The sequence below is a fragment of the Papilio polytes genome, unplaced genomic scaffold, assembly GCF_000836215.1.
Source record: "Papilio polytes unplaced genomic scaffold, Ppol_1.0 DF823691.1, whole genome shotgun sequence".
NCBI lineage: Eukaryota > Metazoa > Arthropoda > Insecta > Lepidoptera > Papilionidae > Papilio > Papilio polytes.
Window position 1 is genome coordinate 3,321,869 of NW_013525513.1, and position 18,892 is coordinate 3,340,760.

At 33.3% G+C, this 18,892-nt stretch overlaps 1 protein-coding gene and 1 non-coding gene across 3 annotated transcripts; both read right to left on the minus strand.

Annotated features, from left to right (window-relative positions):
• Positions 1 to 11,635: 11,635 nt before the first annotated feature.
• Positions 11,636 to 11,707, minus strand: Trnae-uuc. Its single transcript has one exon. It is a non-coding gene; the product is annotated as a tRNA-Glu (tRNA).
• A 2,525-nt stretch (positions 11,708 to 14,232) lies between these two features.
• LOC106104225 (myosin light chain alkali) lies at positions 14,233 to 18,554 on the minus strand. 2 transcript variants are annotated; one of them, XM_013284196.1, is made up of 7 exons: positions 18,450 to 18,551; positions 18,107 to 18,134; positions 16,643 to 16,800; positions 16,212 to 16,362; positions 15,586 to 15,672; positions 14,952 to 15,014; positions 14,233 to 14,492 (listed from the first exon to the last, which is right to left on the minus strand). In XM_013284196.1, the coding sequence occupies exons 1-6, from the start codon at positions 18,450 to 18,452 to the stop codon at positions 14,989 to 14,991; spliced, it is 453 nt and encodes a 150-aa protein (XP_013139650.1). In that variant the 5' UTR covers positions 18,453 to 18,551; the 3' UTR covers positions 14,233 to 14,492; positions 14,952 to 14,988. The 2 variants fall into 2 exon arrangements, with proteins under 2 accessions (XP_013139650.1, XP_013139649.1); XM_013284195.1 differs by lacking the exon at positions 14,952 to 15,014 and having other exon boundaries at positions 18,450 to 18,554.
• Between the last annotated feature and the right edge of the window lie 338 nt (positions 18,555 to 18,892).

Genomic DNA, 18,892 nt, shown 5'->3' on the forward strand with positions numbered 1-18,892 from the left:
TTATAATTAGGACTTCTTGTACAGAATAACATATGATTAGTTAAATAACTAGGCGACCTTGATCCTCATGCAAATTTTGTGACGCGTATAAAGTACGTTTTCTCCACTGATCTAATCTACTTCTGGTATTTCCAAAATCTACAAACGTTGGCTTATATGTTTTTATGATGTCACGTGAAGGATTTTAACATCACAAGATCGGGCGCACACATCTAACTGAACTATCGCACAACTGTTGTACGATTGTCGATTGTTTCGCAGCCCAATCAACTGTTTAGTTAAACAACTAAAATCGAGTAGTGTCCACACCTCCATATAGGATGGAAAGCAAGACTGAACATTTATGGGATAGCTTAGTCAAAGGTGTTTGGGCGCTTTTAAAGATTAATATGTTTTGATTTTTGTGACTTGAAGTCTTTACGATTCTGGATCTAGGCCAGAATTAAAGTATCAGTAATGAAAATAATACGTTGTAATAAAGAAAGACCGCGTTTAAGATTAAAGCGATATGTCCTTGTTTTATCATTATCAATATTATCATGTTATCATTAAAAGTATAGATAATTTTAATTTGCAGGAAATACCTTTATTACAAACTAGCTGTTCCCGTGCGACTTCATCCGCATGAAATTGTGAGTTTTAATTTATTATTTACATTTGTCAAATTATCAATAGCAAATGTCAAAATGACATGACATGACAAACCTCGACAGTCTTGCTTTCTTGATGTTGGCAGTAACTTTGGTCTCTTTTCCACATTAGGGATTTTATTCAAAATATTTACCCCCTAAGTTTAATGGCGTGAAAATATATAGCCTAAAGCATGACGTAAGTGTAGGGCTTTTTATTAAAAAAAGAATTATTCAAAAATATGCTGTAATTGCTGACATCTTAGGCAACAAAGAAGAGTGTGTTTACGCTTTATTATAATAGTACAGATATAGATTGGGAAGATGGCACTGTTTTCAATCTAAATAGAAAAAGAAGAAGCTTAGTAACTATGAGATTTCTGTTTACATTAATGAGAAAAAGAAATGCAATTTTTTAACAATTTGTACTTCTACGCAAGGGATATTTTCACATATATTGTTGTTGTTAAACAGAATTAGTATTATGACCTAGTCATTGAGATATTGGCGATTGATGTTGACATAAAATAATAGAAAATATAGCACAAGTTGAATAATATCAGAATGACTACAGCGTTTAGACAAATTTAAACATTTATTTATAACTGTGATAATAAGAATCCATCGATTTTTCACGAACGCAAGCGCTAATAAAATACAAGTTGACAATTATTCAGGATTTTCCCACCAGCACTTACGCTAATTGAAACCATGACGTCAACTAAGAAAATGAAAAAACATTTGCGTCTCCAGCTTCTCCGAGTCTTAAAATCTGTGCATTGCCAGAATTATTCCCATAAGGCATATACCTAAATTATTGAGAATCTATTCAAAGACAATTATTGAACGTCAACAAAATTTCGCATAGATGTAGAGGATAGTCTGGAAATACACATAGGCTACTACTTTTGTTTGTTTTTTTTTTTAATTTTACGCGGACGAAGTCGCGGGCGTAAGCTAGTATGTAAATAATGCAATAACCAAAGACTGACTATTCTCTATACTATTAGACTATTTTAGTCAATCAACTAAAATAGTAATTTTGCTTGAGTTTAGCAATATTGGCGATATGATTGCGTGGGCTAGTATGATAAATTTGACAGAGCGCGCAACCGATAATCCACAACGTCCTTGGAGGTAACAAAGATGTAGGGAATCCACAAGTAAAGCAATTGAGGGATAAGTGAAAACAAAGATCTAAAACATACCAAAAACACAAAAATATAAAAAAAAAAAATAACTTGGAACATAGACTGATGAATTCTAGCTCGTTTTTTTTCTGAAATAAATTTTCAGTTATTATAATAAAAAGAACGTAATTTTAAATTGGTTGCAACATAATTCCTATATCGTATCATCTTGAAAAATACCAGTGTTGTAAGATAAAATGAGTTATCCGCAGAAAATACAACAAGGATGGAATCTATATAGTACAGTTTGTAACCAGGAAATGTTTTGCGAGTGCGTGTTTGGTTATTTGCGTGCCACGCACTGGAGCCTGCGCCCACCGGGGCACCCAGTTCTTATATTTTTATTTATTATTTATTTTTGTCAACTGAATCCAAAGTTAAAAGGTACTAAAAAGATCGCCAAATTATTAGTGATATTCCCAGGCTCTACCTATAAGTTAAAATAAGATAAACATCCACCGCGGAGTTTAATTACAGGCAACCAATAGTGTAATTATTTTTTATTGGTAAATCGTCGATACATAAAAGAAACAAAGAATCGCGTAAAAAAATACCAATCGAATTGAGAATCTCCATTTTGAAGTCGGTGAAAAAAGAAGAAATGCAAATAAAACAAATTTATTGTGTCTTTGTAACAGCGCCATCTATACAAACATGTCTGAAAGTTTAGAAGTTTCCTATCTTTCCGCTTTTCTCGAGTTTTCATTAATATTCAATGTTACCGAAAGGTGGCGACACTATAGACATTAGCGCCATCTACAACTTGTAATACTTCTCGCCATATAACTTCGTTGAAAAATTTATGCATAAAATATTGATTCAATTATACATGAGTTTTAAATGAACACTTTGAGTTTCTACCAGCATTTCCTAAAATAGGATTTGTTGTTTATTTTTTATTTTGGATTTTAAAGAAAGTGATCAAAACAAAATCTAAGAAGTAATGTAGAGGAAAGTGCAATAAAAACTTTTCGCTTTTTTTGCATCTTTTTGCAATTTCATGGCGGAAAAAATAAAGGAACAGACTTCGTAGTGAATCGTGCAGCTTTTGCAACCCCAGTTTTAACCCCTTTACCACTTCAACTTCCGCAATTCAATAGCTGAGGGTTGAAAATGGATTTGTTTCACCCTAAATATTCGCACACACATTCACCCCAGGCAATATCCTGTGGTATTTAAAAATGATCTCAATATATACGTATTTTGCAAACGTAATTTTGAAACACTGTTTAATTACCCATTGTTATAATTAAAACGATTCTTATTTGTTTTGTCGTTATCTCTAACATGTATTCTCTTAGCATCGTTAATAAGTTATTAAGGCCTAGACGTGTTTTACCTAACAAATCAATTTGGAAGTATTTTTTTATACTATTGTAAAAAGTAATATAGATAATGGAAAATTACATGATTTTCAGTATTATACCTTAAGATTTTTCAAAGGAGAACGTAGTTCCTTGACCTAAATAAAGTCTATACTTAAGGAGGCTGTGAACAAGTTTTGTCTCGGAGAGTAATGAAGCCGAGACACGGACAACCAAAGATGAGGCATTACAATTTTTAGCTTATTTACCTATGTTTGTTTTCTTACTAGTTACATTTTAAATGAGTAATGACGCAATCATAGGATCGAAGGTATCTATACTGATAGGGAAATCTTTTACTTTTTCAATGACTCTTCTTGACCCAAATAATGTCTTCTTTTAAAACGTCAGAAGCATGTCTTATCTGATGAAGTCTGTCCAATACAATGAATTTGTCGTCTTTATTTGTTATGTCTCGTGTGGTATTACTTTATTTATTTTTAATTATTTATAGTTTAACATCATGGCAGTGTTTAATTGACCGCCTTATTTGCGATAAGTCGAACATTACGTTATCCAAACTTTATCAAATCGGGATTTAGTTAATAGTTTAGATCGATGATAACAATATCATTATCTAAGCATAAAAAAACCTTTTCAATCAGGTAATAATCTTTTGATCATAACTAGCATAACTATTTTTCAATTGGTTCATAATTTGCATTGAAAAAAACATTTTCTTCGTATGCGAACTGCCAGTAAAGGTAGATCAGGACATAATAAAATGCTCAGTTCTAATACGAAGCACTCATCGTCACTATTAATTGAAAACAGAGGTCACAACACCTATCGTAATCAGAAGATCACCTCTGCGTGTTAACAGATGTCCCCTCTTAAACAAGGGGCCCGGTTGTTCCTGTTATCTTATCTACAGGAATGTAGTTACCTCATACATCTTATAAAAGAAACTGTTTGAAATATAGACAAGCATTATATTATATCGCACATGCATGTGATATTGTGAAGTGAAGGTATAATGTATAGGTATATTTAAAACTATATTTTACTAACTAGCTTATGCCCGCGTGTGCGTAAATTAAAAAAAATGAAAGTAATTAGCCTATGTGTTCTTCCAGACTATCCTCTACATCTATAAAAAATATCATCGAAATCCGTTCAGCAGTTTAGGCTTCAAACTCTAACAAACATCCATCCATTTAAACTTTCGCATTGATAATATTGGTATGATGCTGGAATGATACAAGGTTAAATTCCTATGAAATAATGTCTCAGATGTCTACAAATCGTTCTTGTGGTATGCCACAAGCATCTGTATGAAATACAAAGCTCTTATTACATGACATTCGATGTTTACATATTGATTCTTAGAGTGAGTTTCCATTTTGAAAATACTGCCATCACTTTCATAGTCATTAAAAAAACTGAGACAGCAAATTTTGACGCCTGTATTACGATAACAGACAATTAAGTCACCTTAAACTTTATGTATTCACTGACTTAAAATTTTGTTAAGAACATTTTTAACAACCTAACCTATTTAAAATGCAAGCATTTAAAGGATTTATTAGATAAATTAGTATGCAGTGCCGTAAAGTTGTATTACAAGTGTGCTGGCCTTCAAGTAGCGTCACGTTAGAAAACAAACCAGTGTGAGGTTACATCATCGAGGCTTACCTAAATACCATTTAGCATGTTAGCCGACATAGGTCAGACCATTGTGTCATTTCAATATAGGTAACAAAAAAACGTGAAAAATAAACCAACTACAAAATATTACCTTTTACTTGTAACATATAAAGCGTATAAATTTAATATTAATCTAATCGATACATTCATTAATTCTATAAAACTATAAATTATTTTATAGGAGTTATTCAAGATCTCTACCAACATAATATTTTGGAATTAAACTATACTAGCGTTCGCCCGCGACTTCGTCCGCGTGGAATTAAAAAAGAACAATCTTGAGTAACCTATGTGTTCTTCCAGAATATCCTCTACAACTATACCAAATTTCATCGAAATCGGTTCAGCCGTTCAGGCTACAAACTCTAACAAACATTCATCTATCCATCCATCTATCTAAACTTTCGCATTTATAATATTAGTATGAAGTATGAAGTATGATTATGTCTGAGTTTTCAAATCAATTGATGACGTCACCATGCGATTTAAATGATGTCATATCTTGATTACTCAATTAATACATTTTTTCATGACAGACCTTTAACTCAGTGAGCAAAGGCATTTGTTGTCTGACATAGGTGAGTCAACAGTCATCGTTCTTATAAAATGCCACATTTATAATATTATTTTAATGAATTATAATTGTTATCCTGCTATCGACAAAGCCTATATTCACAAGTCACACTTGTGTAACCAAGCATCTAGAAAAAAAGATGACAAATGCAAGGAGCTATCCAGAATTAAGAAAATTATTATGCTCTCATATGTTTTAATTAATTATACCTTTATGATATATTTCCTACTAATCTTAAAAAGTGATGTTAAAGAACTACTCTCAAGCAATCTTAAATAAGTACAACAGGACTGTTTGTTTTATTCAAACATATGTAGGTAGAGTCACTCTTTTTAAACCGTCTTTGTACAGATGTTTCGTAAGAAAAAGCCCGCACTTATTTAAGTCGATGTTTTTTTAGAATAAACTTTTAATTGACAGTCTGATTGAGGAGGGACACGCGATGTCGCGACCGATTTGCACTAATCGTCCACCATTGTAGTCATTGTCCCCCGGAATGGTGCGTATTTTCCGCGGAGGCGGTAATTGTGGCTCTATTTGTATCCAATTCAGAGCTTCGAAAACGAATTAAACTAACGAAATTAGGGAGTTTGAATGGATTTTCGAATTTACGTAAACGGTATGATTACAATCTTATCTAAGGACATTATTGTAAAATACTCTGTTTTAGATAATTTTAAAATTTAAATCCTAAAAAGGAATGAACATTGTAAATGGATTTTTTTCCTTGTTCACTGCATTCTGAACATTTAGCTTGTTTAAATTTGGAACGCGACGTACTAGTTAAATTAGTTGATAACCAAAACGAGCTGCATGAATAAAGTTGATGCGCCTAAAGTAGACACATTTCCGCGATGTAAAATGCAATATCCTCTTTGACGCTATTAAAAAGTCAGCTCGAAATTATATTAGGTGGGAGGTGAGCGTGCGCCGAACTCGTCCGGCAATTTACCAATCACCACGGCTGCGACTGCGACTGCGTGGCCCTCGTGTTAGATAGATAACAGAGATGGATGTTGATTAGCGACACGGATAGATGTGATGAAACAATAGAACATCGCTTTACTTATTTCCACATGTTACGAGTTTTTGACGTCATCATCCACTTGCCCTTATCCCTTTCGAAGGGACGGCACAGTATGTGCCGCTCTTCCATACATCTCTATCAGCCGTCATATATTCAATCTTAACATTTGCTGGTTACGAGTTACGAGTTTTTGACGTGTTTTTGCTAACAGTCTATTGTGTACCACTTAAAAAAACGAATCAAAACCTTCAGGTAAGAATAAAATCCAAAATTAGTATAAATATCCGTCTCATTTAAGAATAATCAATCTTGTTTATATTGGCATAGGAATTCAATAAATAGTACTGTTATTAAGACAGTATTGTTCAGTTTCCAGTTCATTAATTGAGTTCATTGTGGAGTTTCGGGAGGAGCTCGGGCCGCTCCCAGCGGGAGCTCGCAGACCTAATGAGGCCCTTTGATCTCCAAATTAATCACAAAGATAAGTATGTTTTGCGAACAAGGACTTACGAAAACAACTGTAACACATTATACCATGATAGTATTGTCCTGGTACTTCATAGTGCAAGTCAGGCCGACTAGAGTTTGTGCACTCCATCGGATACTGATATCTGTAGATACCGATGTCTATGAGTACCGATATCTATGGATTACCTACACCCAAACCTTGTATCCTAAATTATCCGAACCTAAAGACTTCGTGATAAAAACTACTTCAACATGTTTTTAAAGCGGCTTTTCGTATTGCAAATTATAAATAGGACGCCGCGGATATCGGTATCGGGGAACGAAGTTCATTAAAATTAATAGTCTCTCATTAACAAAGCGTAACTACTTAGAGTAACAAGGTAGTTGTTTTAATCGACCTCAATAAATACAGAGCCTAGTTGTGGCAAGACTGTATGATACATGCTTTATAAACTGCTGCACGTATGATTTAATTTACATTCCTAGCAATTGAAGCCTACGACACATTTCTAACTCACGCTTAATAAAATAAGTAGCGTTAATTTATTTAAATGAAACATTTAGGTCATCTGAAAGACGATAAATCTTAACATATATTATTACTGTTTTATCTTAACATTTTGTAGGCATACTATAAGTCAATGAACTCTTATCAGAATCACCTTTTATAGCTAGAAAACAGCTCGACTTTTATAACAGAGAAGTGGATCTTTCCTTTTTAAATCACCGAAATATTTTATGGATTACAACAATGTTATAAAGATAAAATACTTCTAGATAGCAATCGTGTCCTTTACCTAATACATTTTCCTTAATTTCTCTGTTTAAATAACTACACTGCTATATCACACACCATTAATATAGGTACGACCAGAAAGGTATATGAAGTCCTTATTACTATTTGCCATCTCATAGAATAGTATAACAATGTTTTATGTAGAAGGACAAAACGTAAAAATTTCCTGGAAACCTGGAATGTAGTCGCAACACAATATGCTGTGTAGTCAGGGAGATGAGACAATGGCGCGAGGCCGCGGGGGCGAAGACACGTATTATCAAAGTTAACGAGAGTAAGTGACTTTAATTGTATTTATGGCATTAACACGATACACGGACGTTGCATCGAGCCCTTACTGTACCTACTGCGTATTTAAAAAGATTACTTCTGATTGCCTCAAGGCCCCAATATCACGTTGCGACGATTTGTATCATATATGGTAACATTTTGAATGCTTTTGAGTAATGTTTTAGATTCGTCTTTTATTATATGGGGATGATTATATGTTCCGACACTTCAAACCTACGGCTAGACTAACCTGTACAATTTCGTCGTTTTTCTTTTCAATCGATTCCGTATAACTGTAATTTATAAAGTGCATTTGCAAGGCAAAGTTCTATTGTCAGTTGAAAAAAATGAACAATACACGCGTGTGAATATGACGTTTTATAACCGTCCTGATTCGTGCTGCAGAAAAGATTAATATTGTACTCCATATCTACAATGTTTTTCAAATTAAACGAATTTAAATTTCATACAAATATACATGTTTAATTTCTTAAAGTGAGATGATAAAGCAAATAAATTAAAAATAAACGCTCATCATTCCGCAGTCATTAATAAATCATTAGGATTTATAAAGGCCGAAAACTATTTCTGTTTAAAACAAAATAAAAAAAACAATTAAATGCATAGTACAATACACAGGATAAAGAAAGAAGTGAAAACTGCACATTTTGATTTAAAATAGAATTTAACGTGTAAATAAACGCTTGCGAGATGCCATCGATCAAGATAATGTTAATGGATATAGTCAATGATTTAATTATGAAAAAATGTTGATAACTGGCCGACATCAATTTGTACAATTTTTAACAAAAAAACTGTAATTAACAAAGTTAATGAAAACCGTCCTTCTCCAATGCTTTAAATTTAAGTATGAACAGTCAAGAAGATTTATTTCCTATCCATTTCGATAAAATGCCACGTGACACTCAGATTGCAACTAGGTCGAAAACTTCAGCTTCTATGGTCACAACTTGCTCAACGATATTCAGTCAAGTGGGTAGTGAATTTAATTCTTTGACTGTACTTGTGTAGTAGTAGACACATAGGCACATAGTTGCTAGCTCGCTTACGTCAAGTGAGGAAGCTTCGTATCTTAAGCACGTACAACGGAATTTTACTTCTTTACTAGGAAGGCCTTTTCGCACGCTCCCCTACAAGAACTCAGGTTATATGATACTACAGTTATGCTAGTTAGTGCAGCAAGTTGCTGTGTTGTAAAGATAAAAAGATCGCATTTGACACACAAAGGTTGGGTTAAACTAGAGCCCATGCGCTTATTAATTAGTTAGTTTATAATTTAAACGATACATGAGTGGTAATAAAATTAAACATTCTACAAGTCCTTGTAGATTTTTATTTATATTTTAACAGGTTTGAAAAGTAACAATAATCAGACCTTACGACCTTGGACGTTACGACGACATATTATTACTTAGAAAACTATTATTGCAAAATAGGGGTTCGAAACTGGTTGTTATACTTGTTACATGGTCAATTCTTAGCATTAAAATACTTTTAAATCACAACAGTATTTACGAATTACATTTTATTTTGCTAATTAAATCAAATAAGAATCTCCGAGATAATACAATTCACAAAGAGATGTTTTAAAATTCATTTTGAGTTTTCTCTTGTAGACAACTTGACATTAGCATTTATTCCAAAGAGAATATAAAACACGTCTGTTCTTTTCTCATCAAAAATCTGACGTAAACAAGAATTATTAATACATAACAATAACAATTTATCACTTTCAATACCAAATTATGTAGAGATTTTTCGATACAACGTCACATTACAATTTTTCGATATAACATCATCCATCATTTTCTTGCCTTGTTCCCTGAGGAGTGTCGGCGCAGTATGTGCTACTTTAAAATAAATAATTGGGCAAGTAGTATATAAGTATTCGTTATTAACCACAGCATCTGTACAGAGCTTCGTATAATCATGACAAATTATAGCTCTTCCATCATTAAAGATTTTCTTCTTAGAAAATATGTACTAATATTTGCTTTTACTCAGTATATTCCTAAGTTTAATTTTATACTGCGCTGATTTGTAAAGCCGTAAACATAAAAAATAAAGGAGACGAAGGAGTAAATTACGCGAAAAAGACCATAAATTTAGCTAATTACAATTCGACAATTACCAGGCGAGCATGAGATCGTAGTCGGTATAGCCTGTGTCAGGCACGGGGAGCATTCTCCTAGAAAGTGTCGTCAGCCACATCGACCCTCTAATCACCACGAATTGTCGCGACTGTTACCTTTTGTTACAACGCTAATTATCTATTTGCAACTCCCCATGCCACAAGGCAAAATATCAACAATAATTACTACTAATTTAAGAGTCGCTATAACAAAACATGTGTATAATATTATAGTACTCAAATCAATAATCAAAGAAGACATCTAATGACCTAAACAAACCTCAAATATTACGTAGCTAAAGGTTACCAACCAACCAATGTATTAAAACCTAATTATCAATTTAACTGTTAACGAAACACAAAATGAATAAAATGCTTGCATTTGTTGCATGGTGAGATATGTACATATACTAATTAATTCTGCGGTAGCTCTTGAACATAAGACATTGTCCTTGCACGCTTATCTCGATTCTCTACACGTAAATCGTAAACATTTGTAGATATAGTTCTACCTTCTATTGTGTATCTTTCGAACTGTCAACAACACAGATTGACACGAAGATTTACTTTTGAAAATTAAAAACATAAAAAAAAACTTTGCTGCATTACATCACGCAACTAAATAAAACCACCGCACGGGTCTTCCCGAGGCTGGTGACAAAGATAAACTAGTTGCAGTGTTAGAAATAGAGCAACGAAAATTTAATTATATTTCTTTCCATCCACTAAGTACTACTAGATAATTGATACAGAGAACTACATTACTACAAGAGTCTACTGTTGATATCTGATTTTTCGTTAAATTCTATACCTTTAGCTATATGAAGGATTTATTTAAATAAATAGATCCTTCATATAGCTATATAATAAATAACATCTTTATTTTTATACAATTTTGTACATTAATCCAATATTGTAAAGTTGGAAATGGAGGTGTGAGTATATTTTGGGAGGAACCGCCTACTTACGATCTATTAGCAGTGCGGGCTACGGTCAACGTAACCTCATAATCTACTAAACGCTGAATCACTTTTTGAACACTCGAAATAACATTTCTGATAAATTTACCTCTATGCAAATTAATAAAAAATAATGAATAAATTCATGGATCCAAATGCCGATTATTTTAACATTGAAAAATCAAATCTATTTGTACTTTTTTTTACCTTTACGTAACATTGATAAAGGGCACACAAGTGGAATGCATCCTGCGATAACCGTTGTTATTGATAACAGTTTCAAGGACGTTTGCATATTAAAATGGATTATCAAAAAAAAATGCACATTTGAATGACATAAATATCGATGACACAATATGAATCAGACACAATTAATTAAGATGAATACATTGAAGACGAATGCAAGGCCACTCGGGTCAAAATCGCAAATAAATCTGCAGACGCAAAATAGGACAATGCTGCCGTGAACAATTCATATACATGGTACGTGTACTTGTGTGCTAAAATGCGAAAAAAGGTTTAACATTTTTGGCAAAAACCGAAATTTGTCCAAAAATATTTCCCGTACCGGGAATCGAACCCGAGCCTCCTGGGTGAAAGCCAGGTATCCTAGCCACTAGACCATACGGGATACGTCTGTGTATCACAAATTTCGTATGAATCGTAGTTTTGGAATTACTTTTTGGTATAAAAGTTACTACATATACATAAGACTAACCTCATAACGATTGTAATATAATTCTTACAGCAAAGGGATTTTGCTTACTTAAATTTTAATTATGTGAATTGTTATTTAAAAAATGGCTCACTTTTATGTTTGACAACCCTAGTTGATAGAGTAACAGGTTATGTTGAGTAACAATGATTAAAATGCACTATGGCAATAATGGAATCAACACTCTTAAAAACATTAAAACCGGCATTTCTAAATCTTCCCTAATTCTTATGAAAACTTCTTTTAATCCACTCTACTATAGTAAGTCATAAAGACACATTAGGAAAATTTTTTAGTTGATATTTTATAAGCCTTTGGACTATAGCTTTAAAGTACCTATATCTTTCACATGTACCTACGAGGCCCACACGTAGGAACTTATGTAGCAAATTGTTCACATAATTACTAATGCCGTATGTTATGTTACTAACTGCAACCATTGCGAATTAGGGATACATTTTTAATATGGATTTAATTTTTGAAAATATTTCTTACCTGTATTATGTTTCTCAGTGACATTGTTAACGGTTGCAGGTGTGTTTTTGACTTCTTCCATTCTTTCTCGAAAAACACTCTACCTGCAAGGATATCCGTAAAATTTAATTATTTAAAAACTAATATAATGAAAATTAGTATACTGAGTAGTTTTGTAGAACATCTGATAGAAATATTACTGAGGTAGGTATTACGATTAAAAATGAATACTTGAACCACAATATTATAATGTAATTAAGATATTTTCAATAGATAAGTGCGCACAAAAGGTACTTGAAAATTTTAAATAACTCCCTAATTTTAATTTTTTATATTTCTAAGTATTCACTTACTTGTAAATAGTTGTACACTGATAAACACCTCACCTTATCACTAATCGCACTACGTAAACACAGCCAAAGCAAAAGACGCTAAAAATAATCGCTACGGTAATATAAAGAACACAACTTTATAGTCGCGCGCCCGCACGAGACAACTACGTTTGACAACTTCGCGCTACGCGAGGAGACACGCTCAGTGTTGCCATCATTTAGTTTTGTGTTCCCTTAGCGTGCAAAAATTAAATCGATTTGCTTTTTTAAATTCACTTGTATGCTCACGTACATTGATTAAAGGTTTAAATAAAACATTAAGATGGACGTACGTATTTTGATTTTTCTAAAAAAAAAAAGTTTTGTTTATATTACAGTAATAATAAGTTACTCAATTTCTTCATTTTTAATAACATAAAATTTCCATTTAAACTGATTTTATTCTTATAATAATATTACTACTTTCGTTAAATGTTAATTCGTATTTCCCTGAAATTATGGTTAATTTTTAACTCGTCGGTGTCTTCCACAGCGTCAAACTTACGAACGTTGCCGAGGCGCCGCCGAACCTGTCCGAACTTTTGTTATTGATGTCGGAAAAGAGTTTCCGCGCCATTTTCTTTGGCGCGTTGTGACAGACAATTTGGCAAATGGTTTCCTACCCACTTGTTTCTCTTTAAAATCGAGATGGCTAGATGTGGCGTTAATGCATCTTTTTTTACAGTTTTAGTTTATTATTTCAGACGTCAGTAACTTAAAGTTTAACTGATTGTTGTAATTGTCGTAAATTAAATTTTCCTATTAATTACGTATTTAACTAATGCTCAATACATTTTCGGCGTTTTCAGCAATAATCTGCTAATACTCTTCGCAAAAGAATTTTCTATTGTTCGTTATTCTTTTAATTTAGGCAATAATTAAGTTGGTCTACTAAACTTACTTATTATAGTAATAATCCGCATTCTAAATTCAATAATACTTTGTTAGTTACAATGACGAAGCATTCATTTCAAAAATACTATTTAATAATCTACCGAGGTTTGAACTCATAGATAGATACTTTTTTTATATTATTGGACCTTACCATATTAACTTACCAATCTGAGCTTTGTATTTTGCTGCATTACAATTGATTTGACTTAAATAAAAAAGGCTCACCTGTCCACAAAAAGCTCTGCTAAAAATATTCTGTCCTGACAATTTTTGAACTTAAAGTTGTATGGTATCTTTTGCAAATAATTGGGTAGGATGTTATATGTTGGTATTGTAGCTATATACATACGTATGGGTACTTTAATGGTCTGTTTACGTTGTTCAGTTCGTTAATTTACTGACTTCCTTTTCCTTACACTTACAGAATCTTATTGTACGAATATTTCGGGATGCACACACTATGATACAAGAAAGTATCATTTTTTATTTCTTTAAGTTTAAGCCATTAACTGTTATTAAATTTCAATGTTTAATTATAAATTTATTTATTTAGTAGTATTAAACTTTTGAAAGCTCTGTATTCATCATTCTCGAAAGCAAATCAATCAAATATAGATAATACACGGCAGAAATTTTAACAGTTTATTATAAAATAATTTACGGTATTTTTGTGTTTTGTCGTTATAAATGTAGATACTTAAATAAAATAATAATAAAAGTTTATTAAAAAGACACGTACAACACGCGTTTACAGTAGTTTCTTTAATCTTACTTTATTATGTACAGTCAGGTCAATTGTACAAAAAGATATTAAGATGTGATGTTCGTATAAAAAGGGTCCGTATCTAAGATGTGCGTACGGGGCGGCGGTGCGGTGCGGCGCGGCGCTTAGCTCTCCGCGGCGGGGGCGGGCGCCGCGGCGGGGGCTGTCACTGGTTTGTTGCACAATCTTTGAAGAAAACCTGCCAAAGATTAAATAAGATTTTATACCTAATTTCAAGATACTCTTGTTAAGTTAGTTGGTCCCAATTTTGGAAAGCTTTTGTCAATTTATTAGTTTTTTTTAAATGGCTATTTGCTTTAGTTATAACAAAAACAGTATTTTAATGTTTTAAAAAATTACGGGAAGCTGTATCTAATTTTCTTTTAGAATCTACATCATGTTGAAATTTAATAAATGGCTTTTAATTTAAATTATGAACGCAACGTTAAAGCAGTTTTAAACTTAAGAAGCCTCAGTTTTATGGTACATTTTTAGTCTAGCAGTATTTTAAAAAAGAATCGTGAATTAAGATAGATAGAAAAAGATAAGCAGATGTTATAAAAGCGTAGAAGATAACGAAAGTATAAAGATATAACTCGAGATGATAAAGCTTTTGCAAGATTTGCGCAATTCACGCGGCCTCAATTTATCCACTTACGATCTTATAACTAAAGATATGACGATATTTTGATCTTCTACGCCATGACCTTCTTCAGGAATGCTGTAAACGGACAAACAATAAGACACGGGGACAAACACAAACATGTATACTACATTTACATGCCAACAATATATTTATACACAGCCTCAACATAATATAATTGAGGTTTCACTCAACAGATGTATGGACAAAATACTTCAGACATTTAAAAGGATAGTGGATTTTAAATACATAATACATGCTTATGTATAAACCAGAGATTCAGACAAACATTGAAACAACACTAAACAAAAATCCATATAGTTTTAGTTTATTTACACTAAATACTGGCTGGAACTCGCATCTTCGTCGGCTAAAATTATCACTTCCTCCATACAAATAAATACAACAGTTTTGAATATGTCCTTAGCCGGATCGATGATGTCAGGGATTTATAAACTTTGGTTAACTCTGACTACAAACTGTCTAGGAAAAGATGAACGTATACAAAATACAGTTGATATACAAAAGGAGAACGTGCATGTTTACCTATATCTTATCATGAAATTTTAAAACTACAAAAATTTGTCTGAGTTGTAGCTGTAGTTGTAGTTGTAGCTATACAACTTTAGAGACAAATATTTATACTTACATGCGTATGGGATCATGCCGTCTTCGTCTTCAGGGTCCATGCAATCCTTTGTGACTTCCGCTACTTCATTGTCCTCTAACTTCTCACCTATAAATATTGGTATGCATTTAATATCCATTCAATCAATTAATCCACGAGGAACATGGATACTCTTTGAATCCAGTGTGTACAAAAGTGTGACATGTAAGTGAATACACAAATCCAATGAATACTAAAAGGCTTTTTACAATTCCGTACAGAATTCTCATTTAAATCCAAATTGTCTTTTACTTAACAGTAACTAAACGAATTACGTAAGATTAGGAAACTCCGACGAACAATGCATCAATTTACATTTTAAGTGGTTGTTGCAAGGTTGTTTTAGAGTGTTATGATGAACGACATTTTCAAAATGCTATATTAGCCAATCAAATCAAACTTGCGTGAAAGAAAAGAAAGAAAACGATGGCATAAGGCCATCGATATTCACAATCTTTGATTCTTTTATTGACACAATCTGATCGTGAGCATTGTGAGGTAGCTGCTTAATAGTCATCATACACTGGTCATCCCTCCAACACCTTTTGAAAAATCTGAGATAGCAAATAGTTGTTTCGTGAGTGAAAACGGTAGCGTTTGCGTGTTACCTAAGGCAAGGAGGGTGTGTGTGAGCTCAGCGCCGAGCATGAGACCGTTCTCAGCCTTGTCGTACAGTTTCAGACATTCCAGGAAGTCCTCGTAGCAACCCTGGTCTTTGTCTTTCTTGCACTGGCTGTAGATGGGAAGGAACTCTTCGAGCTGAAACAAGACCGTATAAAAATGCATTCTAAGTATTACAAAGAATGCAGTCAGAAGAATTGTACATGCTCCTATAAAATCTTCATTAATTATCTCAATTGAAAATGTTATCAAACCAAATATTGCAATAACATCTAAATTGTCTTTCTCAAGTCCAATAACTTAAAACTATATTTTCTAACTTCTAACTATTTCTGTAAAAAATAATTCCTTTGTATCATTTTGTAATTTTAATATTGTCTTCTACTAAAAGTGACTACAAAGATTAAAAGACATTTACCGTGAGCTGTTTCTCGCCCTTCTTTTTGGTGCCGCCGAGTTTCTCGATGGTGGCAAGAGTGGGGTTGGAGTTGAGCGCCCTCAGGATGTCGCCGACATTGTATGCGTCAATCTTGCCGTTACCTTCGAAGTCGTAGATGGAGAAGGCGAAGGATGCCCCTATTCAAACAACAATCAAGTTTTATAAGATAACTATACTATAATAAAATAAATGCAAGTAAAACCATCATATTCAAAATTATTTGCATTATCTAGTATTTTATTTTGAATTGTCTTTGAAAGCGTTATTAAAAGTTATTCCTAAATAAAGTAGCTGTCAAAAACGAAACAGCAGTGGAAAGGTTCCAGAAAATTGGCTATAGTTAAATCAGGTACGTAGCGAGGTGGCGTGGGCGAGCCCAGAATAATATCCTTTCCACGTTTCAATATGTTCACTGTGAACTCGTGAGTCACATTCTAATTATATACCGGTTGTGACGGTGGCCCAGTTTCGTCGCAGGTGCTAAAACGAAGCACAAATCTGAGCTCTTCTAAATGTTGATCAGAAAGAAATAAATCGATTTTAAATTATTCCGAAAGTAACTCAGAAATCTGATTACACTTTTCCAAGAATAGTTGATTGAGTTTGTATTTAATCGTAATTATTATTGTAATTAAAGTTGATATGAAAAAATGAAAATAAGAAACCTCATATGACCTCATAAAGCATTGGTAAACAGACAAACCTATAGCTATCCGCAGATATAAAAATTCTTCAGATTTGATAATGGTGATACGATCACAAAAGATCAGGAACCGATAAAACGCGAAACAAAAACTAAGTCTTTATTGCATACTGCAAAAAACATTTTTATGAAGATCTTTGATAATAAAGTTTCCGCAGCAAAAGCCTAACTGAAATTCATCCGAAAATTGACCTTGATATTGACCGACCGGTTAATAACTATTCTGAAAAAGAAAGTTTCCAATAAGTTGAAAACAAATAACAATAACCATTATTATCTGCAGGCGATCACTGGCCTAAAACCGATAGCAGTCTCGCGCTGAAATTCGAGCGGAGTTTCTCTGTTTGGGCGGGCGGGCGTTGTATCACGTGACGCAATGGTTTAAATTTGGAACGCGCGCGCATAGCTCGACGTAACCGGCGCCGACCGGCATCTCTTAGCAACGCAACCTTTTATGACAATTTTCAGCTATACATAGAAACTTATATTACTTTTCTTCAATGTTTCGTAACAGGTTATCGATTATGTCTTACGTTAAAGTACAAAATCAAAACTTAAGTTTTAAATCCTGAAAAGTGATACTTAAGCTACAGATGCTATTCCTGAAAAGGAAATTTCTTTTCTGAACATAGAACTATATACTAAAAGTTGATAACTCTATAAACAGTGAAGCTTAACCTGTTTTCAGAGAATGTATATTTTTCGTTATAGGTAATATAATATAATAAAAGAATACTCACTTTCGATGTCGTTCTTGCTGAGGTCGCTCTGAAAAATGATTAAAACATTTCGTTATTTTCATTTTAACTTAACTTTATTAGGATGTGTGTATTTAAGTTTTGTGTTGCGTCACGTCACTGTTGGTGTATGTGTGTGTTATCCGTGTAATAAGATGCGATATTAATTATTCACTGTCGTTTAAGCACATCACTATTGCTGGTACTAGATATACGCTCGCAAGCTTCCGGTCTGCGGAATTTGTATCACGAGTTATTTACGCGGTTTGAGACACTTGTGTTTTAGTAACTGGCTATTTTCACTGAACTCCTTTTCACAGTCCCACTGGCGTCGTAGTTGACTCACCATTTTGTGTGGTGTTAGTTGGTTCCCTCCCGGTCTTCACTGGCAGACGTTCAGACAAGAAGTGGGGCTCGAGAACTTTTCGCTTGACTGTTTTAACTGGCTCAGATGGCGCTCCCGTCTGGATATTTGAGATTTAGCCCAGGAATCCGCAACCGTTCTATTTTCGGTGGAGTTACTTGTTTTCCGTTGCGTCTTTGAAATCCGGAGACGTCCGCGGGTGCGAAAGAGACAAAAACATTTCTAACGTGTCGGCCGTACGTACCAAGTGAAGCGAATCTAAACGTTAAATCTACATTTACGCTAACTATTTCGATCTATTCCGTATATAAGATTGAATGTAAGGTGGCAACAGGTATTAGTTATGACAAATTTCCTTGCAATCTTATTAAAATCAGTAAAAGTAGAGAACATAAAAATATTTTGGTATTTTAATTTTTTTAAAG

Coding starts and splice junctions, on each gene's coding strand:
- LOC106104225 (XM_013284195.1), bottom strand. Junction 16,801..18,106: donor CAGCAAGAACGACATCGAAA/GTGAGTATTCTT, acceptor TTGTTTGAATAG/GGGCATCCTTCGCCTTCTCC. Junction 16,363..16,642: donor AGGGCGAGAAACAGCTCACG/GTAAATGTCTTT, acceptor GTCTTGTTTCAG/CTCGAAGAGTTCCTTCCCAT.